The sequence below is a fragment of the Lepisma saccharinum genome, chromosome 25 (genome assembly GCF_977018435.1).
Source record: "Lepisma saccharinum chromosome 25, izLepSacc3.1, whole genome shotgun sequence".
Classification (NCBI taxonomy): Eukaryota; Metazoa; Arthropoda; class Insecta; order Zygentoma; family Lepismatidae; genus Lepisma; species Lepisma saccharinum.
The window spans coordinates 61,815,548-61,841,049 of NC_139253.1; the positions used below are offsets into that span (position 1 = coordinate 61,815,548).

A 25,502-nucleotide genomic window follows, 5' to 3' on the forward strand; every position below is an offset into this window, starting at 1 on the left:
TGTCACGGACCACTTTGCTTGCATTCTCGGTGTGTTTTTACATCCTACGTCGTCCTCCCGTGGTTCTGCAACCCCGCACTACTTTTCTCGACTGCACTGCTTCAGTCATGGTGTTTGTTTCCCGCTGTGCAATTGTTACTTCATGCTTCATAGCTTCTTTTCTCCCTACCGTTGTCGATCGCTACCCTTTCCCTTCACTTGTCTTGCGGGACACTCCTATTTCCTTTGTGGAACCCCATGCGCATGCGTTGCGCAGCTGCCGCCTAGTGTTTTTCGGATGGGCGACTTTGGTGTTCCTTTTGACTTCGTTTGTTCCGCCTTTCTATCTTCACTGGTACTGGCTGTACAGAGGTGTGAAGTTTATTTTCACACGTTTTCGGCGTTGTCTAGCTCCTCACGGAGGCATCTCTCGGCAAAGTGGAAGGGGAACTTTCGTCTCTATTTCATGGGAGGTATCTGTGGTTTTCGTTTGTACTATACCTTTAGAATCACCCTGTATATATTGGATATGACATATTAAAGAGAGAATCAAAGGGAATAGAGACAAATTGTCTACACATTTTTTCTTACTCATTTTTGATTGTAACTATTTTTCAATTTTCTTATTTTCTCTATACTTTTTATTCTTGTCATTTGGTATCAATAATTTTCATGTGTGTGTTTTCTCTTCCCATCTTCTGCCTCAATTTATTTTCTTTAATCTCTCTTTCGATCTTCTGTTTTTCACTTCCTTTTCTCTCAATCTCTGCCTCGCTTCTTTACCTCTATTCCCTCTCTCTGTCTCATTTCATTATTTCTCCTCCTTCTCTCTCCTCTCTATCTAACTTGGTTATTTCGTTTCCCTTTTTCTCTCTTTCTCTGTCTCACTTGGTCTCTCTTCCCTTTATATCCCTCTCTGCCTCACTTTGTTATTTCTCTTTCCTCTCTCCCCCTCTCCGGCTAAATTTGTTTATGTTTCTCACTTCCTTATTTCTCTTCCTTCTCTCTCCATTCGATATTTATTTCCCCTATCTCTCTCTCACTTAGTGTCCCTTCCCTTTCTATCCCTCTCTGTCTTACTTTGTTTTTGCCTTACCTCTCTCTCCGTCTCTTTCTCACTTTGTTTCTCTTTCCACACTCCCTTTCTTCTCTCTCCCTTCGTTATTTATTTCCCCTTTCTCTATCTTTCTCTGTCTCACTTGGTCTCTCCTCCCTTTCTATCCCTCTCTGTCTCATTTCGTTATTTATCTTACCTCTCTCCCTCTCTGTCTCACTTTGTTTCTCTTTCCCCACTTCTTTATTTATATTTCTTCTCTCTCCCTTCGTTATTTATTTCCCCTTTCTCTCTCTCACTTGGTCTCTCTTCCCTTTCCATCTTGCCTGTCTCACTTCGTTATTTCTCTTATCTCTCTCTCTCTCTGTCTTACTTTGTTCCTCTTTCCCACTTCTTTATCTCCCTTTCTTCTCTCTCGCTTCGTTATTTATTTCCCCTTTCTCTCTCTCACTTTATTTCTCTTCCCTTTCTATCCCTCTCTGACTCACTTTGATATTTCTCTTACCTCTCTCTACCTCTCTGTCTCACTTTGTTTCTATTTCCCCACTTCTTTATTTCTCTTCATTTTCTCTCCCTACGTCATTTATTTCCCCTTTTTCTCTCTTTCTCTGTCTCACTTGGTCTCTCTTCACTTTCTATCCCTCTCTGCCTCACTTCGCTATTTCTCTCCCTCTCTCTCTCACTTTGTTTCTCTTTCCCACTTTTTATTTCTCTCCGTTCTCTCTCCCTTCGTCATTTATTTCCCCATTCTCCCTGTCTCACATATTCAAAATCTGTAATTTGACGTAACAGTACCTATCATGTTACATGCATGACTTATTTTCAGGACACTTGGTGTAGAGCTGGTGTAACAGCTGAAACCAATAAAGTATGAATGAACAGTTAATAATGTTTTTGCCACTCTAGGATACTTTGAAGGGAATATTACAAATGGCGGAACAATATATTAGAAAAGTGATCATTGTATCACAGAAATGTCCTTAGTACGGTGAAATTCTGGATTGACTGTTGTCAAAAATGGACGATACTTTAATTTAGTACCTTTTAAGTTAAACATGAACGAAACTATAAAATAATACTGTTTCAATCTTAAAATACAACAAATATAAGCAACATACAACTTTAATAGTAATTTAAATTTGGACCTAAGCGTCGAATAACATGGGTACCTGGGGGAAACCCTGGGGGGTAAAGGCGATCAGGGGCGTGATGCTGATCACATCACCCCCACTCACGACCGGATCAAGAAAGTGTGGGGCGTTACCCCCACACCCCCTATACGCCTTCACGGCGTGGTGCTATGCACAGGGGAGCACTTTACTTTACTTTACCTAAGTCCATAAATTATTCATATTAACATTGTCTCTGTTTTCAGACGTCTGTGATTTGGATGGACATTGCAGCAGTTGTTTCCATATTTACTTTATTATTAAGTGGTTACGTTTTCTTCCAAGAAAACGAACCTTGCAGTGCACTTCTCAAAGCAACGTACGGCGCCTTTTATCGGTTTTGTTGGTCAATTCCGATTGTTGTCCTGTTACTAACAATGCACATCTACAAATTTCGTAAGTGTTGTTTCTTATTTTTTACAACTGAAGTTATTTAGGCGATAATATAGAGTATTTTTTCTAGAGTGGGAATTTCAGATCCGATCTCAGGCGAAATCAGTCGCAGCCAACAATAATTTTGAAAATGGAACTAAATATAATATCAGTGTTGACAATCTTTCTAAATAACTGTAAATGTACGATACTTTGTTTTTCCCAAACATGGAACTTATCTGTAATATTAGCAATACCGTATATAATATTATATATAGATATTGCAACAATTCTTTACATAAATAACTAATACATTTGTAGCCTGTAATCTTTAAACTTTAATTATTTCAAAATTTGAACCTCACCAATGTTAATTCTTACATAGATTTTAAAAATCTAATTGTATATTTACCATTCCTGTAGTTTTGAAGTTTTTAAAGAGACGTTGTTTTCATGGACGTTCGGAGGGGGAAATGGGGGGGACAACTTCACGCAACACTGACTTAGATTTGAGAGTGCCAGTGTTCTGTCTACCATATGAGATTAGGTAGTTGTTCTGTAATGGAGATCAAACAATTTCATTTTAACTTTGTCATTCTGTAGCACAGTAAAATAAATAAATGCAATCAATCACTACTTTGATTCCACTATTATTCATTTTTTTGTCTCTGAAAGCAAAAGTAACAACCGAAGCCCACCATGGCAGCAGAACTATTATTTCTAAACAGCTACCACAAGTGACTGAGGTTAGAATGCAAGTTTGGTTTGTTTTAAGGCCACTTTTATGCACAGATAGGATAATTGGTTGAATTGAATTGATTTAATTTGTGTTTTTAAGTCCACTTTATGTACAGTATGGCTAATCGGGACTGAACCTACAGATTAAAGTGGTATCCGAACGACTATGAACCTCCACATGCTTGTGGTTGGTTGAGGGAAATTGTCTTAAGGATTCACTAGCTGTTCGAGTGTTTATTGTCGTGGCTGCTGCCAAATTTTGTAGACGAACCAAAAACACATTCAGTATACCAATATTGGTTGTATGTAGACATCAGACAATAGCATAAATGAAACAATTGCATCCCAAATATACGACAGTAAAAATATCTCGATTTGTTTACAATGTGAAGATAGAACATTTATATTCTCAATGGACGAAATGTTTATTAAGATTTTTTATGTTGCTACATATTTGCTTTTCTCTGCTATCCTTTAGCAACCATCTACAAAATCCTTACTTGGAAAAAAATTATTCCGCTGAGTCAACTAACGTACAGCATCTATATCATACACTTCATCCCGATCTTCCATGAGTTTGGAAGTCGGAAGACAATTACAGATTACAGAATATTAAATGCGGTAAGTGGATTTTTCTCTTAACAACTTTTCAAATTACCACGTAGTGTTAGTAAATAAACTTCGCGTGAAATACACTTTATTATTTTTTTAAAAGTATGACACTTTCTTCCATTGTGCGTATTAACGAGGGAGGGATGCCGGGGATTTTCCCCCAGAAAAAAAATATCCCCGCCCAAATATTTTTTCTTTATTCCTGCCAGGGATGTTTTTATCTTCCTCAAAGAAAATGAAATTGAAAGGTTGTAGTGTACCATTTACAAGCTATGTAACAAACGCAATTGAAAAATCATTCCTGTCCATTGATGTATTAGGCATCAAAGATTTCCATGCCGAAAAGTATGCAGCCTTGTGGATTAAAGTGCTCATATTTTACATGTATTGAAGTATTCACAAGAATTTTGTAGGTAGGTTAGGATGGACATTAAGTTTGAACGTGGAAATAGAAATTCGGTCAAATTTTCGGTGTTCTACAGTTCGGCAGCTCATTTTGTGTATGAGTTAGGGTTTTCCTTAGAATCTAAATAAAGTGTTTCTAAATTACGTGTAAATGTTATCATATGATGTTATGACGTAGGTTAGAACCAATTAAGTTACCAGGGGCCCGTTCCGAAAGTCGCACGAGTTTAACGCGTTATGGTAACTGGCTGTCCCATAAGTGCTTCCGTGCGTTTCGTGAGGTTCACTATGCTGTCCCAAAAGTCGCATTCCGTGCGACTAGTGAAAGAACGAGATTCACCAAACGCACCGGCCAGGAGGCTGGTGTGTTCGGTGAGAATCGTCTGCTGCTCGCAAACAACGCGAGTGTATGATGGCTGGTTCGGAAAATGTATTATATTTTTAACAGAGAGCGATATGAAGCAACATGCACAAGATGAGGGTGCCTTTACTTTTCCTACAATGTGATTAAAATGAGTTACAATGTTCGAAGCAGAGTTTACTTACAGAGGAGATGCCTTCCGCTGGAAGCCATGCTGAAAATTTCTATAAACAATACGCTGCGCCTGCGCTTTTGTCTAGAGTAGGGATGGCCAGATCCGGATCCTCGTGGATCTGAAGTCCGGATCCGGTTGCTTCCCAAAAAATTTTCGGATCCGGAATTTTCGGATCCGTTTCCCCATCCCACATGAGCGCTTCTTTGGAAAATAAGAATGTGTTTATAACATACTGTTACCTGCTAATAAATATATATAGTGCGCGTGCGAATTTATGTAATTAATACACTTACAACGGAAGTTATCTAAGTGTCCCCCTCCGATTTCCATGAAACTTGGCAGGTGTATAGAGGGGCCCAAAGGAAGAAATACGTGTTTCTTTGTTTCGGCTAAAAAACTGCTTTAGGGGGCAAAACCACCCTCAAATGTCAAGATGAGAACAAATTGAAGTGAGGATCTGACCCCTGTGTCCCACTCCGATTTCCATGAAATTTAGCAGGTGTATAGAGGGGCACAAAGGAAGAAGCACATGTTTTTGTGTTTCAGCTAAAAAACGGGTTTTCCTAAAAAACAATTTGTCCTTATCTTGACATTTCAGGAGGGGTTTGGCCCCTAAAACAGTTTTCTAGCTGAAACAAAGAAACACATATTTCTTTCTTTGGGCCCCTCTATACACCTGCCAAGTGTCATGGAAATCGGAGTGGGACACAAGGGTCAGATCCCCACTTCAATTTGTCCTTATCTTAACATTTGAGAGGGGGTTGCCCCCTAGAACAGTTTTTTAGCAGAAACAAAAAAAAAACACGTATTTCTTAAATTGGGGCCCTTTATACACCTGCCAAATTTCATGGAAATCGGAGGGGGACACAGTGGTCAGATCCTCACTTCAATTTATCCTCATCTTGACATTTGAGGGTGGTTTTGCCCACTAAAGCAGTTTTTTAGCTGAAACAAAAAAAACACGTATTTCTTCCTTTGGGCCCCTCTATACACCTGCCAAGTTTCATGGAAATTGGAGGGGGACAGAGGGGGTCAGGTCCCCACTTCAATTTGTCCTCATCTTAACATTTGGGGGGGGGGGTTGCCCACTACAACAGTTTTTTAGCCGAAACAAAAAAAACATGTATTTCTTCCTTTGGGCCCCTCTATACACCTGCCAAGTTTCATGGAAATCGGAGGGGGACACTTAGATAACCTCCCTTGTTAGTCTTACACTTTGTAATTATATAATACTGCATATATTATAATGTTTTATTTTAATTTGTAAAACTGTAACTGTAGATGAATTGTATAATTTTTGTATAACATTTCTATCTTGTTAAATGTGTCAAAGGTTTCATCCTGGAATGGAATGTCTCACATTTATGTGTGTTTCCATTTCCAATACATTCGAATGAATACATATTCGTTTCAATGGAATTAACAAAATCACCTCTGACATTTTATAAGATTATTTTTGTGCACGAGTGTGTTAGCCGATGCGTAGCAAATTATTTTAGGAACAACACTTGAAAAAAATCTTATAGGACTAACTAATGAAAAATTTCTTTGTAATCGAAGATCATAATACCTTTTAAGGTGTGATTATACTATAATGGGATTGAGATACGAAAATATCGGATTCGGATCTAGATCCGGAACTCTTGGATCCGGATTTTTCGGATCAGGATCCGTTTGGCCCCCCTCCAGGGAACGCCGCCTTATAGTAATACTGACCGTGCGGGCTGAGGCGTTTGCGTGCTTTGTTGAGGCTGAGAGCTATGCCAGCGGCAGATTTTCTACCAGTAGGGTCACCCATGCTGGACAGCTCTCAGAAGAGAAGCCAGACTAAGGCGTTCTTCAACGTCCCATCTTACCTATTGTATCCTATCCCAATATTCCTACCTAGTCCCTAGTCCCGTCCTCAGGGTTACGAGGGGGATGGAGCAGATTCCTCAGCCGTAGTGATGGCAACCGTTCTAAAGGTGAAAACCTGATGCAAACCCTGGTCCTCCAGGTTGGGGGTTGAGCATGGGGCTAAGGACCCTATCCCATAAAACAAACATTGTTACGGAACTCAGAAATAATGATAGCCGGACTGATTCTATGGAAAGACACAGGCATGCTAAAGGACTACGTAAACGGAAGAATGATATATACCAAGTGCATTGCAGGAGATCAGGTGGGAAGGAAATGGAATGTTTTCTTCTGGGGATTATACATTAATGTATAATGGAAGCAGTGAAAGTACAAGAGGTGGCAAAGGATTCCTACTAAACAATAAATATAAAACTGTAGTAAAGAACTTCAAACCAATAAATGAGAGGCTATGTACGCTGAGAATGAAAGCCAAGTTCTTCAACATTACCTTAGTATGTGTATGCCCCAACCGAAGAGGCAGAAGAAGATGAATAGGATGGATTCTACTAGCAGCTGGATCAGGTAATCGATCGTATACCAAAACATGACATTAAGATAATAATGGGAGACTTTAATGCCAAGGTTGGACGCGAAAAGCATTCCAAGACACTATAGGAAAGGAAAGTTTACATGAAATTTCAAATGATAATGGTCTGAGACTGATAGATCGGGCTATGTGTAACTTAATGGTCATTAGAAGCACCTGGCATCAAAGGAAGAACGTGAGGAAAATGACATGGTGTTCACAAGATGGTGTAACACAAAACCAAATTGACCATGTGCTGATAGACAGAAGACATGCCTCTGATATACTACAAGTAGATAGCTGTCGAGGAGCAGACAGTGATTCTTACCATTATTTAGTACGCATTAAATACAGACAGAGAAAAGATACATATAGCGATGGAAGAAGAGCGAAAGTGACCTCAAGGTATGATGATGAGAAGTTAAAAAGAGATGAAGCCATTGACAAACAATTCCGTTTAATGGTAGGCAACCAACTTCAACAAAGAAGTCAAAGGTGGGAAAGCGAAAGTATTGAAGGGAAATGGAGTATAATAAAGGTGATCCTACACGAAACAGCACAGGAAGTGCTGGGAGAGAAGACGAAGATCCGAAGAGGTAAATGGTTTGATGAAGAATATAGAACAGCAATAAATGAAAGAAATGAGAGAATGCTTAATAGGAAAACCAGATATAACACAGAACAATATAGACTTAAAAGAAAGGAAGCAGACTGTGTGTGCAGGAGAAAGAAACGATGCTTTGAGAAAGAGTGGATTGAGGAACTTGAAGAATATAATAGTAATCGCAAGTAAGGAAAATGTATATGAGAGTGAAGGATATAAGGAAAGGCTTCCAACCCAAGACAGCTTTCTGTAAAGACCAAGTAGGAAACCTAAAAAAAAGGTAAAGTGCTCCCCTGTGCATAGCACTACGCCATGAAGGCGTATAGGGGGTGTGGGGTAACGCCCCACACTTTCTTGATCCGGTCGTGAGTGGGGGTGATGTGATCAGCATCACGCCCCTGACCGCCTTTACCCCCCAGGGTTCCCCCCAGGTACCCATGTTATTCGATGCTGGGTGGGCGCCGGGGCCGCTTCCATCGTTAGAAAAGTTCCCGGATTTCAACCGGCCGGGGATCGAACCCGGAACCTTTAGCATGGTAGTCAGACGATTTATAGGCGGGAAAAATGAGATCTTAGAGAGATGGGCAGAATACTTCAGTCAGCTACTTAATGTGGAAGATGGGTTCCAAGATCTAGAATTGAGTGATGAAGAGGAGTACCCAGAGGAGGACCATGATGACGAAACCGGAACATCTCCAACACTAGAAGAAGTTAGAACAGCTATTAAGTCTCTTAAGAATAACAAAGCCCCAGGGATTGATAATATCACTGCTGAAATGGTTAAGAACGGAGGAAATCAACTAATAAAGTATATACACAAATTGTTATCTGATATATGGGAACATGAACAGATTCCCGATCAATGGAGTATGGCAATAATCTGCCCTAATCATAAAAAGAACGATAAAACCTGCTGTGAGAACTATACAGGTATAGCCCTACTGAGCGTAATATCCAAAGTGCTTGCAAAGATCCTAGCAGGAAGATTGTCACCACTGACTGAGGGAATAATAGGGGATTATCAGTGTGGTTTTAGACCAAACATATCCACTACGGATCAAATCTTTATGGTCAGGCAGATAATGGAGAAATGTTATGAATATAACATTAATATTCATCAGTTATTTATAGACTTTAAGCAGGCATATGGCAGTATCATACGAGGAAAATTGTATGAGGCAATGAAGGAGCTAGAGATCCCATCAAGCTAATAAGATTAACGAGAATGACGCTTAGGGATACTAAATGCAAGGTGAAGATTGAAGGAGAGCTGACAAGGGAATTTGCAGTGAACCAAGGTTTGAGACAAGGAGATGTTCTATCTACGATATTATTCAATATAGCTTTAGAAAAGATCATGAGAAGAGTGGGTCAAGGGTGTAACCCAGGAGGAACTCTCTTCAACAGAGTGAACCAAAATCTAGCATATGCTGATGACATTGATATGATGGCACGAAGATTGCAAGAACTGAAGGAAGGACTGGAAAGATTGGAGAACACAGGTAGTGAAATGGGACTCCAAATAAACCAACCCAAGACTAAATACATGTTCTCAGCGCGAAATATGGAATTCAGGGAAGGCCAACATATACAACTTAATGGAGGCACCTATGAAAAATGCAAAAGTTTTAAATATCTTGGAACATTAGTTACCATGGATAATAATATTAAGGAGGAAATAAAAGCAAGAATTGCAGCTGGTAATCGAAGCTATTTCTCACTGTTAAGAGTTTTCAAATCTCGCAGCCTGAGTAGAAATTTGAAAATCAAAGTATATCAGCTAGTCGTAAAGCCAGTGGTGACATATGGAGCAGAGACGTGGAATTTGGTTCAAGCAGATGAAGAACTTTTGCGAAGATGGGAAAGAAGGATACTGAGGAAAATATACGGGCCAGTAAATGAGAATGGACAATGGCGAATAAGGAAAAATGATGAAATTAGAGCACTCTACAAAAAAACAGATATAGTTTCCGATATAAGAAGCATGAGACTGAGGTGGCTAGGACATGTGGAAAGAATGCCTGAAGACAGAGCGGTTAAAAAGGTCTATAAAGGGACACCAGGAGGGAGAAGATTAAGAGGAAGGCCAAGGAAAAGATGGTTGGAGGACGTTGAGGAGGAACTTAGGAGGATGGTAGTAAGACGGTGCAGACGTCGAGCAGAAGACAGAAGAGAATGGGCTATCATTGTGAGAGAGGCCAAGGCCCTTTAGGCGCTAAGCAGCCAAGGAGTAAGTAAGTAACTAAGGATCCGTTTGGCCATCCCTAGTCTAGAGCGTCTGTAAATTAACTGGTTTCACGAGCTTCACGAGGCCAGTTACTTTCGTTCGATTCGTTCGTTTCGTTAAGACTTTTGAAACACACCCCCTAGTCATTTCACTGGTAACATTTGCATCCGCGAAAAAGGCCAAATCTCGAAATTAAATCACAAAAGCGCCAGTTTGTCGAATGAAAGGCACAGTCCTTTCTTCAGTTTTTCTACTGTAACTGCTTGTGTGCAGTCATAGAGTTTCGATGCTGGTTGTGTTTAGTTTCCCGTTAACGCCACTACGAGCGCTGCCTGTCTCTTCTTTCAAGAATGTCCTGAAACTTGATATAGATACTACGGAGACCACGTGTAAGCGAATGCCGACGAATAAAATATTTCCGATTTTCGTCACTAGGTGAAAATGTGGCGCTGAGATCTGGTGCACAGCATCCAGGGAAATGTTTCGTGCAACCAATGATCACGCTGTCTTACGCTTCTAAGGGGTCATTCTTGTTGACAGGACGCATACACTGAACACTGCTGTACCGACATAAACTCACATTCTATATATTGCTTAAAATGACCTATAAATAATTTTCGCTCTTGAAATGAAAGCTTCATTTTTCATGAATTACAAGAGAGTACTTGAATAGTTCGATAAAACCTGTTTATTTACTCTTGTCGTTTAAACTACCGAAGCAAAGAGAGAAAAAGCAATTAAATGCTAATGCAGTTTTCTTTCTTACTTCAAGATTACACCGCAAAGTTTTTCTGTATAAGTCACTTTCAGAGGGGCCTTGAACGATACAGTAGTCTCTCAGCATTTGAACAAATGTGTTTCGTGTGTATCAAATCATAATTCTTTTATATGATAACTAATTTTACCTTACATCAGATTAAAACGATAATAGTTAGCCAGCAAGGGGACCTCAAAGTAGGCTAGCCGCACCCCGTGGCGGAGTGGTTAGCACATCGCGCTACCACGCCAGGGGTCCCGGCTTCGAATCCCTGTTTGAGCATGGATGTTCATCAAATTAAAATTCATCATATCATCACTCATCCCCATCTTCGCAAATTAGCCAAAAGTGGTACAAGAAGCGAAGTAAAATAAAGCAAATCAAATCAGCAATAAAAATCAAAGTGGGCTACACCCCAAATATTTTACGTTTCCTGGAGGAATAATAAATTTACCACAAATAATTATTTAAACCGTTGCCAAATATTTCAGTTAGAAATTTAAATAAGGAAGTACTGGTAGGAAATGAATTTAAAATTCCAGAAACTGGGAAGAAGCGAGGAAAAAACCTGAGAATTGTAAAATGACCTGAAAGTAAAAAAAAAGGCCATCAAATGCAAAATATAAACAATGTTTTCTTGTTCTAACTGAATGGAAATGAACTAACGTGAGGGTTTAGCGTTGTCTTCATGGCCATTGGAAAACCCTCGTGATGACGATGTGTCGCACATTTTGGCAACGCAGGGACAGAATTACAAACAAGCAGCCGATTGCATCACCCAGGCTCTCTCTTAGGATTGAAAATTTGATCGACAGTGTCACATGGATTTTCTTTTCTTGGTAGAGCAATGGCTAGATTGTCCAACTTTCAATAACACGATTTCTCTTTCTGTTTGCAGTTCAAGATGTCTTTGAATGACGTTTTAATCAGCCTGGTTTTAGCTTTTCTCCTGAATTTGCTCGTTGAGTCTCCAGCGATGGAACTGGAGAAGACATTTTTAAAAAAATATATGGGTAAAGTATCTTGTATGATAAATAATTTTTAGTTGATGTCCAGGCACGTATCTAGAAATGTATTTCGGTGGGTTCGAACCAAGTGTGTCAGAAATAATAATAATAATATAAATGTTCGAATTAACATATTAATACGTGTAAATTAATTTATATTTATTATTATATGAATAGGTAAAATGACTGCATAAGAATAGTGACAATAATAAGAATATAAGAAGGTATTCATGATTTAGCTTACATGTACTTAAGATCGCCAAAATTTGTATAAAAGCAACTGTCATGGCAAGGGAATTAATGCCAAAGAGATAAAAAATTTGAATACTTATTGCATTAGAAGAAAAAAACTGTCAGATCCTGTTATCGAAAAGTAAAGTTCTTGATTAATATTTTATATATATTATCATTAGTAAGTAGTCTGTCCTTCAAGGCCACATTATCCTAATATAATATCGGGTGTCCCACTTAAAAGTGGTACGACTCACTGACTGCTTTTCATACTAGTTGAATTGTTTTTCATATGTAAATACTGCAGAGTTTCAAGACATGTGTCATCATATAATTACATTTTCACATCTTATGTTAGGTTAGGTACACTTACTGTGTAAAACTGTAAAACTGTCTGGTTTATAACAAATGCTGAAAGTGCCATCCACCAGCATCCAGGCATCGCTGCGCTCGCAGTACAATGTTCTGAGAAACACGTCGTAATTCTTCAGGGGAGGTGTTATTTATCTCGTTTGTGATGTTCTCTTTCAGTTGGTCTATCGTATGAGGGTTATTAGCGTACACTTTTCCTTTCAGAGTCCCCATAAATAAAAATCACAAGATGTTAAGTCCGGCGATCGCGGAGGCCAAAGGTTTTTGCTGACAAGCCTGTTTTCGGGAAACACTTCACTTATACGGGCCATACTCTGGTTGGAGGTGTTGGCAGTGGCACCATCTTGTTGAAAGACGCCGTGTCTTTTTTCATTTTCTGTTAACTGTGCATAGAACATCTGCAGATATCTTTCGCTGTTGATAGTCTCTTCAAAGAAAATTGGTCCGATAATGCGTGTTCCCGACACTGCACACCAAACGCCTATCTTCTCTGGGTGAAGAGGTTCCTCATGCACGACGTGTGGGTTATCCTGTGACCAATATCTACAATTCTGTGAGTTGATGTAACCAGAAAGATGAAACCAAGCTTCATCTGTCATGAAGAAGAGCATAGGATCCAAGTAACCATCAGCAATCAAAGATAACATCCAGTTGCAATAAGTAACTCGTTTAGCTTTGTCTGGTTCTTTCAATTCATGCACTACGGTCACACTAAATGGTCGGAAATGGAGCTCTTTTAGTACATGATGGCATGTTGTGCGGGATACAACAACTTGTTGAGATAATCTTCGTATCGATTTCTTGGGGCTTCTCAATATGTTACTGCGAATTCTGTCCATTACCACCGGGGTCTTCACTGTGGGACGCTTCTTCTTCAAAACATTACTAACGGATCCTGTAGTCCTCCATTTGTTATACATCTTTTGAATTGCATTGGTTGTGGGAGGCTTCATGCCGACGTATTTCGCCACAAACATTTCTTTAGTCTCTTTAATGGACCCTGTCTTTATGTAAAATTCAACAATATCTATCCGGTGTTCAATTGCAAACTGCACCATTTCTCCGCAAACTTTTGCACAACAATCTCCGCAAACAATCACTTTTAAACTGCCGAACGCAACTCAACAATATTCAACAATTACGTGCGACTTCAAGTAATGCGATATTTCAGTGTAGGCAACTACATTAATCTGATTCCACCCATTTATTTGTGAACGCCAGAATGAATGTTAGGCGTACCACTTTTAAGTGGGACACCCAGTACTTGGCTTCCAATACGTTTAACGGAAATAACCATTGATTACATTTTCATTATTAAATTATAGTAATTGGCAAGCCTTTCGGGGGTGGGGTCCTGACCTCTGAACCCGCCCCTCCTAAAATACGTCCTTGTTCGTGTCAGTGACGCTACAAGTTAATTTTAGATGTCGGTTAAAGCGTTGAAGAAATATTTAAAGGTGGACTCTACTTTTATAGGCATGTAAACTCTTTCTTCTATTTCCTCTTTGTTCTATGTTCTCTCCTTTTCTATTATACTATTTCTTCATCTCTATCCTCTTTTTCTCTGTTGTCCATATTCTCATTTCGTATTTCCATTTTCTATCCTATTTTGTCCTTTCTCTATTTGCTTCTCGTTTCGTATTTCCTCTCTTCACGCGGTGTGAGCCATAAAAAAAGAAGAATTTCCTCTCTTCTTTATTTTTCTATTTGTTTGTCCATGACTTTCTCTTTCATCTGTATTTTCATTTTTGTTTTTTGCTCTTCATGCTATTACTTTCTTTTTCCTATTTTTCTATTCCATTTCTACTCCTTAGTTTTATTTTCTCCTCGTATTTCTATTTGTTTTTATTTTCTATTTACTCCCTTTTTCTCTCTACTTCCTTTTCTATTTTGTTTTTGTTTTAATATTATTTTTCTCTTCTTTCTTTTCTATCTCTCCATTTGTTTTCAATAATATCTCCTCTTCTTTAATTTTAATATTTTTACTCTATTTCGCTTTTTCATTTTTAAACTCACCCTCTTTTGCTCCTTTATTTTTCTCTGCCACGCCCCCTTCCCAATTCGAGCACGAGCCGGAATTCATAAACAAATGCACGCCATCTGCCTTTCTATATGGGGTAATAATTAATAAAAGTGATTTGTAGACAGCTATGCATAATTGAGATTATGCACAATATTAATATACACCCAATAAAACCACTCACTCACATTTAGTAACAAACAGTATGTTTTAACTTTTCTTTTCTACGAAAGTTGCAATAGCTAATGTTAATATATATTTTTTTTAAACAACTTATTTTCAGATGAAGACGAACCAAAGGAGGAGTCCACCAACGGATATATGTTGCAAAAAAATAACCAAAGCAACACAAATGGAGAACTTATTAAGGATAAGTAGACCAATCAAGCACCATGTGCATTGTTTCCTGCAATAAACGTTCGTTTTTTGAAATCACGCCACGTGTCTTTATTTATTACATCCAATAATTTATGTAATTTTTTTTGAACTTGCAATTCAAGTGTTTAAGCCTACCTAATGCTTTTGAAAAGTTGTCGCCCTGGCTATCTCTCAGTGTTTTCCAGACTTCTGGGGTTTCACAAGTACTTTCTATCGATTGACATATGCTGTATGTTGGGTTGCTTCTACTTTTAATCTTGTTCGAGCGCTTGTTGAGATCTGCAGTGTTTTGTCGCGTCTTATACAAGTCGAGATGGTCCCTGATTGACTCGTGGGAGGTTCAGGTTTCAAGGATTTGTAAAACATTTTCAAAGTAGTTGTTTATGATGTAATTAGCGCTATGATTGCTCTATCTCATTCATATTGTATAAGATAGAAAAGATCTGACTGATTCTTTAAGGTTAAAGGTAAGCATTATTATACTATTCGAAGATCATTTACCTCTTCCTCACGAACCCCTCAAACTCACCCTATGGGAGGAAAAACACACTTTATATTAGGGTGACAAAAACTCACCCTATGGGAGGAAAAACACATTCTATACTAGGGTGAGAAAAACTCACACTGTGGGAGGAGAAACACTCTCTATACTAGGGTGAGAAAAACGTACCCTATGGGAGGAAAACACACTCTATACTAGGGTGAAAAAACTCACCCTATGGGAGGAAAAACATACTCTATATTAGGGTGACAAAAACTCACCCTATGAGAGGAAAAACATACTCTATGCTAGGGTGAGAAAACTCACACTATGGGAGGAAAACACACTGTATAGGAGGAAAAACACACTCTATACTAGTGAGAAAAACTCACCCCAGTGTGGGGTGTGGAAACCCACATTTTGGGAACGTCTCTTTGTGACAAGCCAAACTCACCCGAAAAGGTGAGTTTCCACACCTTTTTTTCAATGTACAAGTACTGAATGTACTATTATTGTATACGCAACACCAAATCCTTCGGTTCTTATAGCAAAGCAAATGCTATTGACATGGTTACTCTTGAGACATTGAAAACGATTAATTCACCGTGTAGGAGGTCAGAAGTTAGATTAAACCATACGCTCGGAAGCAATTTTTCCAATCTTGGGTGGACAGTATAAATAGCCGGTTTGAAGACTTATGTTTCTTTTCGAATGTGGTCAAAACACATTTTCACATCACTCAAGGATTGTGTGTATCCAATTTAAATTGTACAAATATCTACAGTTGAATGTGAACGCGGGTTTAAATCTAACCTTTACAGAACAGAGTGAGATTGGATCATAGAATGCATCGCCGATGAACATTTCGGTGATATCCCGTTGTTGGTGTTCTACGTATTTTCATTCTGAGCTCCGATTACCATTTTAAACCTTCGTTTTAAAATTTATTCAAACGAAAAAAATAGTTATCGGGGGGTCACTTTAAGGTATTCTTTTTACTTCATTGCTGCCTTCATTTGAATTTTTATTTTCTAAAAAAATCGGGGTTGGCTGTATCCCCTTCAAGCCCCCTGCGTACGCCAGTGCATTAGAGCACTAGTGTCTTCATACTGCTTTATACTCCATGAGGCCTCAGAAAGATTGCTTCGCGGGCTTGCAGCAGACGACAATATGGGGGTTTGGCTGCAGAACTAATCTGGTCCGCTAATGAGCGAGCCCGGTTGCCACAGCTAGCTCAATGCACCCTTCTGGAAGCGTGAGTGACCTCTGCCTCTTGCTACCTCGGCCTGTATGTTTGTATTGGCAACAGTGTGCGAGCTATGTCTGTTGTCAGCCCGCGAAGCGCTCTTTCTAAGATCTCCTGCAGTATAGCTGAAAACATTGTTTTTTTTCTTTTTCCCGGCTGCAATTCACGAGCAGGAAATGACAATCCAATGTTTGTTGAATACTGTCTCCTGTCAATCAAGAAATGGCCAACGATGATAGCGAGTTGCCTTGTTCTGGAAACTTACTTACTCAGGCCTCGTCCGAATCGGCAGCAGATGTCACCTGGAGCCCCGTTCCATCCGGGGACTCAGCCAACCTCCCTTGCCCTAATTGGCGGCAGACGTGGAATCGGAGGGGAGAGCTCCAAGTCGTGACAGATGCACGCTTGAACTCGCTGTGGTCATGCGCTTGGCAGCCATATTCCAACTTTCACTTCCTGCAGACAACGTTTACTGAATAGACGATGTAAATATTAAAAGTAGGTAATTTAATCGATAAAACTGAATGTAGAAAAATTGTAAGTGAATTAATCGCACGTTACATTTTTAATATGAGTAGTAAATAGGTGGAAATCATTGTGATGTTTGTTTGGCGTCTGCCTTCTGCTTCCATATGGTGCGCCTGCGCCCGAGAGCGCGGTGGGTGACGTTCGGGCTGACATCTGGCAATAGAAGTGACAACCGTGCTGCAAGGTGACATGTAGATACGGACGACTTCGACGTGCTTCGACGAAAGCAACGGGAGAGTACGAGACGGAGCGTTTCCTAATTCGGACACGGCCTCAAAAGTCAGTTTCAGCACGTAGTTCAAGATTTCACCACTACGTAACGCAAAATGCTACTTTGTTACAGAGACGTCTTGTGGTGAAGTGAGGAACTCGCAGGAGATGCGTTTTTAGTCCTGTTCAGCTAGTTCAACTGAATGTCCTATTTACGTATACACACGTTCTCTATTTACAATCTAAATGCATGTAGACACAAGGCAATAATCTGAGAAACACTGCTGCATAAATCGTATAATAATCCGGAACTATTAGGTTTAAAAAATACAAGTATCTATTATTCTTCACACCAGAATTTACATTAACTTTGCTATACCTTTCAATCCCTTTGAGTCCTTATGTCCGGCGTCCGGAGGAATTTGAAAAACAAACAACATAAATGTTCTACATTTTAACCTTCACATAATTTGAATTAAGAAAATTGGCGTTTCAGTAGAACAAAGAGAAGCCATGAACGTTACAGGTCTATGGGATGTTCTACCGAACTCAATAGTGAAATTTATTTCGATTCAGGGATTGCAAAAACAAGCATGATGTGCTAGAATAAAGTCCGAAGCATAATCAACAAAGTTTTGTGGCCATTAAAGGACATAATACAAATGTTGAGAGTAGTTTCATTAATATCAGCACAATGGGAGAAATGCATTTTTCATCGAGTATGTACAATGAGATCCATGAGTACTGCTCGGCAAATTGTACACGACAATTTTCATTAATTTTTCTCTTACATCCTGCGTGTTTTTAAGCGATGGATTTTTATGTTATGTTATGTTTATGGTGCACAAGTTGTCAACAGCTTGTTTTGAGTTTCCTTTTAATTTTTGAAGCTCTTATTGGGTCAAATAAAGTGCACGAACATGGTGCCTGATGGTCAATTTGCACGGCAATACGCATTGATCTCACTGTACAAGGTTTTGAACTGGTTTCGGCATGCTTTTAAAGAGTTTGGCTCTTCAAAATTTCATAAGTACGCGTATATTTTGACTAAACCTGAAATTATGAGAAAAGTTTAGTCCCTTGAGAAATACGACTTAAAGCACGTGTAGTAAGAAGTGTATTGCTTAGTATTGATTTATTGATTTGCTTTATTTTACTTTGCTTTTTGTGCCACTTTTGGCTAATTAGCGAAGATGGTGATGAGTGATGATAGTATGATGAAATTGGTGAATGGACACTCACAAACACTCCGCCACTAGTGTTTAGTATTGGTAACATTTTTGGGAAATTAGTATTTAAGAAATCATTTTTTTTTTTAAAAAAAGTGAAAATGTGTCAATTTTATATTATTCGCAGACTTGTTCTAGCACTGAGAATGATTAGTGTTTTATTTTGATAACTGGTCCTACATATTGGGACAGCTTCTTCTAGTTTTCCGTTATAGGGATCTGGTAACCCTAGGTGAGGGAGGAGCACATATTTATTAATTTTATATCTAGGTATTAGAATGTCTTAATAGCATGGGGAAGAAATTTTTATTTGGCGGTTACAAATGGTATTCACAAAAAGTACAAATGAATGTTATCTACAAGAAATTTGAACATAGACCCTGAATTTTGAACTAACCACGTACCGGGTTGCCAGAATTAAATACCCAACTCAGAGCCCTCTGTAGCCTGTTTGAAGCATCGTAGAACTCTGAAATTTGGTGAATCACAACCTGGTGGCGGAAAATTGAACTTTTTATCGCCATGCTCTTCCCTATGGTCTGCATAGTGGATTCACCAAATTTCAAACAGGCTACAGAGGGCTCTGAGTTGGGTAACTTTAATTCTGGTCACCCGGTACATTCCAAAATCGTTATTTTATTATTTTTATGCTATGCTATATTATATACACTTCTCACAGAAAGTTTAGAATATTGTTATATTAGGCAATAAGCGCGGCGAAAACAAGAGAACGTCCAGCAGAGAGACAGATACCATGTGCTGTTGTATTGCAAGGCTGTGCTATCACCCAATGCCTAAAATAACTTTTTGTGAGGAGTGTGTATTATTCGTAACCATATCAATATTATGAAAATTAATATATTGATACGTGAAAGGGGAGATTTATGATATTCTTTTGTGAACTTATAAATCAACTGATTTGAGTGTTCTTCAAAAGTTGACACCCCTGGTCTCTGCCAGTGGCGCAACCACAGGGGGAGCAGGGGGCATTGCCCCTCAACATTTGACGGAAGTCAATTCTAAGGGGGGCAAACATTGAAGGCCAAGGGCACCTGCAGGGGACACAGCGGAGAATTGCCCCCTTCGATTTCAAATTTTATGCAAATAAAAGTAGGGCTACATTACGTAAAATTTTGTTGCTCGCTTCGCTCGTAAAGCCTGCTTTTCTCAGTTTCGTCAAGTTCAGAGCCGTAGCTTGGTGGCGGCGCGAGCCCGCCATTGATGCCGAGCGATCTAAATGAAAATAGTTGAAAAGGAGAGAATGCCATGGCGTCCAGTGAAATTATTTGTGCCCAATTAAATCAATATTGTTTTCAATTGCAAAAATTGGATCTAAAAAATGTCATGCTTGCTTCGCTCGCAGTTTCATTGTTTTCTGTAAAGTAATGTATTTTAATAATGAGTGTTGTACCTTCCCAACATCTTATTTGACCGCCCCGAAAGAATTCTAAGTCCCGAATTCGTAAACTTAGCAACGTTGCTCTTTGGCTCCAAGTGAGAGTAGCCAACTTTGAGTAGGTCCTTCCACTAGAAGAAAAACGCTGCGGTGAGAGGTTTTCAATTTAACACTTTCCATGAACTTAGAAACTATAAACCGCTATTATAATACACAATCAAACAGAAATAATAAATTGGAAAAATAACCTCGAGGAAGTTTTATGATTCTGCTTGCTCGACTTGAAATTAGAGGGGTTTCAAACACTGAATACAGTTTATCTCTACCTGGAGGATATCGCCAACACGTTTGTGCAAAAGGAAGCAAATTTGTGAGGAGTTTATGCGACATTTTATTTACAATAGCTTCCATAATATCGAACAGTTCTCAAAAAATAATATTTTAACGACTTGTCGAGAAAATGTGCTTAGAACGCAGGAAGGTGGGAGTCTTCATAAACGTAAACATGTTTTTAAGGGCATTACGTCATGAAGTTAACGTAGAGCAGTTGGTTACACCCTGTTTTTCTCATTTTTCGTCAAGCGTGAAAGGTCGCGGGTTCAAATACCACCCTCTGGTCATATTTTTTTTTTTTTTGCTGAACAGAGACCGTTGATAGTAGAAATTTTAAAAATCCGTTGCACACTTGAGAGACATCCCTTCTGAGCATATTTCCCCTTAGAAGTTGCAGATTTCCAGTTTTTAAAGTTAAAACTTTTTGTTAGTTATTGTTAATATGTTGTGTTAACACACACGTCATGATTAATTCACAAATCACATATATGCATTCAGGATGCAAAATGTAATTTTATTTAAGATATGTATTGTTTGTTCTTTACTGACACCTGAAATATTGATTATTAGATTTCGATATACTAAAAAAAGATATACAGTTATGTTAAGTAGTGATGTAGTGCATTACTGTAACGATGGAGAGCGTTTAATAGGTTCAAATTGCTAAGATTTGTAATTTTCCGTTCAGTTAGAGCATGAAAACACTTTCTATTTTACATTTCTTTTGCATTTTTCAGCCTTTTTTGGCTTTTAGTTTATTTGTCAGTATTCTTAACAGTTTTTGTTGCATTTTTTTACTTATTTTTTAGGTTTGTTATTCTCATCCCCTGTTGTTTCGTGCATTTTAAATGAATTTACTAGTAAAACTTACATATTTAGATTTCTTGACATGGTCCTTTTAGCAAATTCACTATGAATCGAAAATACGGTCAATGGAAAAGCATAATATCATTCTTAACTGAAATGTTTGGCAATGGATTAAAAAACTTTGTGTGAAGACTACTTTGAGGTTCTTTTTCTGGACAGTATTATTGCTTTAATCTGTGGTTTTAAAGTAAAATTAGTCACAATTATACAGCGTTAGCACAAAAACACTCCCTGGTTTCAAGATGTCATAAAATTAATAGTTACTTGAATATTTTTATAAAATTGATATCCAAAGCTCAGTTAACTCAAAATATTTTAATGTCTTTCTTTTCAGAATCGCTAGTTGTGAATTCGGTAGCTAGAGGGCAGTAACATCGAAAATGGCGTTCACTCCGCAGCAAAGAAGCTGGTGCGTGTTAGAATTTGCGAAAACAAGCAGTGTTGTGAGAGTGCAGCGTGCATTTAAACGGAAGTTTAATGTTGATCCACCTACACACAAATCCATTCTGCAGTGGCATAAAACATTTGTTGAGAGAGGATGCATTTGTGATCAAAGTAAAGAACATTCTGCCCCACCGTCCATCTCTGAGGAAATTGTGGAGCGTGTGCGAGAAGCCTTTGTACGCAGTCCCAGAAAATCAACACGTCAAGTAGGCAGTTGCAGGTGCCACAAACTACCGTAAGCAAGATTTTACGGAAGCGTTTGAGTCTTCACCCGTACCGGCTGCAATTGGTTCAAAAGTTATATCCACAAGACAAGGTAAAGCGACGTGAGTTTTGCGAGACTATCCACTCTTTAATGGAGGACGATGCAACCTTTCTGACAAAGATCATTTTTAGTGATGAGGCGACCTTCCACTTGAGTGTAAAAGTGAACAGGCATAATGTTAGGATCTGGGGAAGCGAGCATCCGTATGCCACACTTCATGTGGAACGTGACTCACCCAAGGTGAATGTGTTTTGTGCAGTGTCAGAACGTCGAGTGTACGGTCCGTTTTTCTTTGAGGGACCAACAGTCACAGGTGAAAGCTACTTAACAATGCTACGTGACTGGTTAATTCCTCAACTTGCTGCGGAGAGAGGTGACTACATTCTACAACAAGATGGAGCGCCCCCACACTGGCATCAATCTGTACGCAGCTTTCTGAATGACAACCTCCCACACCGTTGGATAGGACGAGCTGGACCCAATGATCAAAATCTATGCAAGTGGCCCCCACGATCACCGGACATGCAAGTTTGTGACTTTTTCATTTGGGGGTTTGTGAAGGACCAGGTCTATGTACCTCCACTACCCACAAACTTGAATCATCTTCAGGAACACATCAGTACAGCTGTCAACTTCATCACACCGGATACGCTTGAGAAGGTGTGGTTGGAGCTAGATTATCGTCTCGATGTTTCCCGCGTAACAGGTGGCGCGCACATTGAGCATTTGTAATTCCAATGAACACCACGAAAACTTTATGAGTTTTTACAACTACTGTGAACATTTCTGTAGAATACTACTTTTGGTATTAAAGTTATACCCTTTCAAAACCAGGGAGTGTTTTTGTACTCACGCTGTACTCTGGTGTACGCGAAGCAGAACTGTATTTTCGGATGCTGGCCGACTACAGTATCGTAGAAGGCCCACTCTGAAAGGAGATGTATTGGGTTGAAGCACTGTGCAATGAGCCTTCACCTGATAGTAAAACGGTGACACCTTGATTACAACATGCTGTTTAAGAACATGTATTTATGATATATTAATCACGGCAATAATGAGGAATATCTTTTAGACAAAGATGATAAACAGACACACAGGAATAATCACCCTCACAAAAAAGCCAGAACTCAGAGTCTGGAACCTTCGACGCGAGGTGAGTTTCTTGTTCTAAGTATATCTGTGTGTTTTCGTTAGATTCATGGTATTTCGTGAGTTGATATGAATAAAGTAAATAAATAAGACAAGTGGGTGGAAGGGCCTGGAGAATCGTAGCTACGGAACCATTGAGAATATATCTATCGCCTAGATAGAGAATCTCTATATCCCCTTGTGATAGAGAACTTATTAGAAGAATGAAAATACAGATGAAACGAACATATTTGATGTGTATTCTTTCGTCAAAATGCCTAGAAAACAATATTACATACTTCTTTACTAATAGAAAAGAATGAAAAAATTGTCCTTGGTGGGGATCGAACCTAGATCTCACTGGTGAAAGCTCTGTACGATAACCAACACTCTATCAATAACACCATGTTTTCTTTTTTTCACTCAGTCTGTTTCCTTCCTCAACATCTGAAGACGAAAATGCATCTTAATTTCTCTCATAATTGTTTCGTTGTCTATTAATAGAAACCACGTATGTCAAAAATAGACGCATTCTTTCTGTGAAAAATCCCATGTTTCGCACATCGTGCTTCTCCATTTACTGTTATTTGGACATTCACTTGGAAGTTAAAACTTAGCTTTGTGTGTTTGTTTTCACGTGCATGTGTGTGAGAAGAGTGGTGTGCACGTGTGTTCGATATTTTTCTGGGTATTATTTTCGTTCAAAGCATTAATATAATTGTAAAATATGGAATTTACTGTAATACAAGGAGTGAAACTATAAACCCAGTCCGTCAGGTTCGTTCCCAAAACAACATGAAATAATGGAACGTAACGTGGACCGAGTATTATTCCATGTCGAGAACACGAGACATTACCATCGACAATCTTCATCTCGTATTTCTCTTTGGCATCACTACTCAATTTACAGAGATGTATACCCGTGACTGGCATACAAGCCGCAGAATTACAATGCTGGTTGGGTTGTCTAGTCACAAGGCGCTTGGTGGTCAGACATGGATGGCTTGCTTAAGTGCTTCTTCAATAAGGTCGTTACAAGCCAGACGTGTCCGTGACTGTACTAATGTGAAAATAATTACTGAACTTGGGGTAGATAATCCTAGGCAACCGCTTTTGCAAAACTATCCAAATACTACGTTTGGAAAGCGAAAGAGATCATTTCAAAACACTGGTTTGCATCTGCGCCGTGGCTAGAATATACTGCGGAACTTGACACATGCTTTTGTTTTCCATGCCGTAAATTTGGCACAGATTCAGGATATGCAGAATCAAGTTTCAGGAAAATATGGATGCGGAACTGGAAGAAAGCATGAGAAAAAATTAAGGAACATGGAGGAACGTCCTATCATCTAAAATGCATGAAACTGTGGGCGAATTACAAAGTGATTACCAATCAGTTTTGTAAAACAATTATATGTGTGTATGCGTTCGTAGTTTAACTTAAATAATGAAATATGAATATGTCTGTATCGAGTGTTCATATTGACAAAAATGCTGAGGAGAAAATTTCACAGCTTCCCTTTTCAAAGTTTGAAATTTGAACCTGATAGAAATCCAACTGCGTTGGGCAGAAATTTCTCGAGTGGAGGGGTCTCAAGAATCCCGTACCTAAAACATACGGACTGATGGTTCAAAGTAAATAACACAAATTTTCTAATTAATGTTAAAGAGTTCAGTAATCACTGATCTCGTCTCAGTGGACTTTTATTTAATATCAGAATTATTTTTCTTAGAGGAAGGCAAATTAATCAGGAAAAATTTTCTCATCAAATACATATTGTAATTTCCAAACCAACAACAGTATTAATTTTAATGTAAAATTCAGTACAGAAACTGACAATTTATATGCTGATATCAATGTAATATTTACTTGAAGTTGAAAGAAATGATTACGTCAAATTCTTAGCAATAGCAAAATATGATCGAGAATATTTAAGAGGGAAAATTCTTTACCTGGTCAGGAGTTAAATTAAAAACTTCTCCCCCATTTCAATTCGAACACTGGATGTACTTTGATTTTCGTCTCCTGATTTCACATTACTTTACTGACACTTCTGGCTAATGTCAAAGATATGCAACGGTGATACAAGAAATTAATGAATGGACAGTAACAAAAGACACGCCTGCCTCTCCAGGCGAGGACATCGCGTAGTGATAATGTCGTCACCATATAATTAAGAGGTCCTGGCCTGGGTTCGATATCTAGTGGACGCACATAGTGGTTCGGATCCAACTTTAAACTGTACGTCCAGTCCCGATTGGCCTATCTGTGCATGAAGAGGACTTGATACGAAAACTCGCAGACTCGAATTTAGAACATTTTGGAACAAAATCGTAATTCGGTAGCTAAAGTGCTCAGCCACTGAGGCGGCTAGAATTCAATATGTTTTCATTTTGGCTATTTTACCTTTTTTCCTACCTCGTAGGTTATTTTTTACAAGTCGATGTGGATGGATGAATGATGGACGGATGGAAAGATGATGGGAGCA

General features: G+C 38.8%; 1 protein-coding gene across 1 annotated transcript in view; it reads left to right on the forward strand.

The window, feature by feature from the left end:
• The window catches only part of LOC145978678 (nose resistant to fluoxetine protein 6-like), a 62,181-nt gene extending 47,284 nt beyond the window's left edge, over positions 1 to 14,897 (forward strand). Inside the window, exons 10-13 of the mRNA XM_083111454.1 lie at positions 2,409 to 2,598; positions 3,791 to 3,933; positions 11,777 to 11,891; positions 14,792 to 14,897. Coding sequence (XP_082967580.1) covers positions 2,409 to 2,598; positions 3,791 to 3,933; positions 11,777 to 11,891; positions 14,792 to 14,886 — 543 coding nt within the window. The 3' untranslated portion in view covers positions 14,887 to 14,897. The remainder of the gene's footprint in view (positions 1 to 2,408; positions 2,599 to 3,790; positions 3,934 to 11,776; positions 11,892 to 14,791) is intronic.
• The last annotated feature ends 10,605 nt before the right edge of the window (positions 14,898 to 25,502 follow it).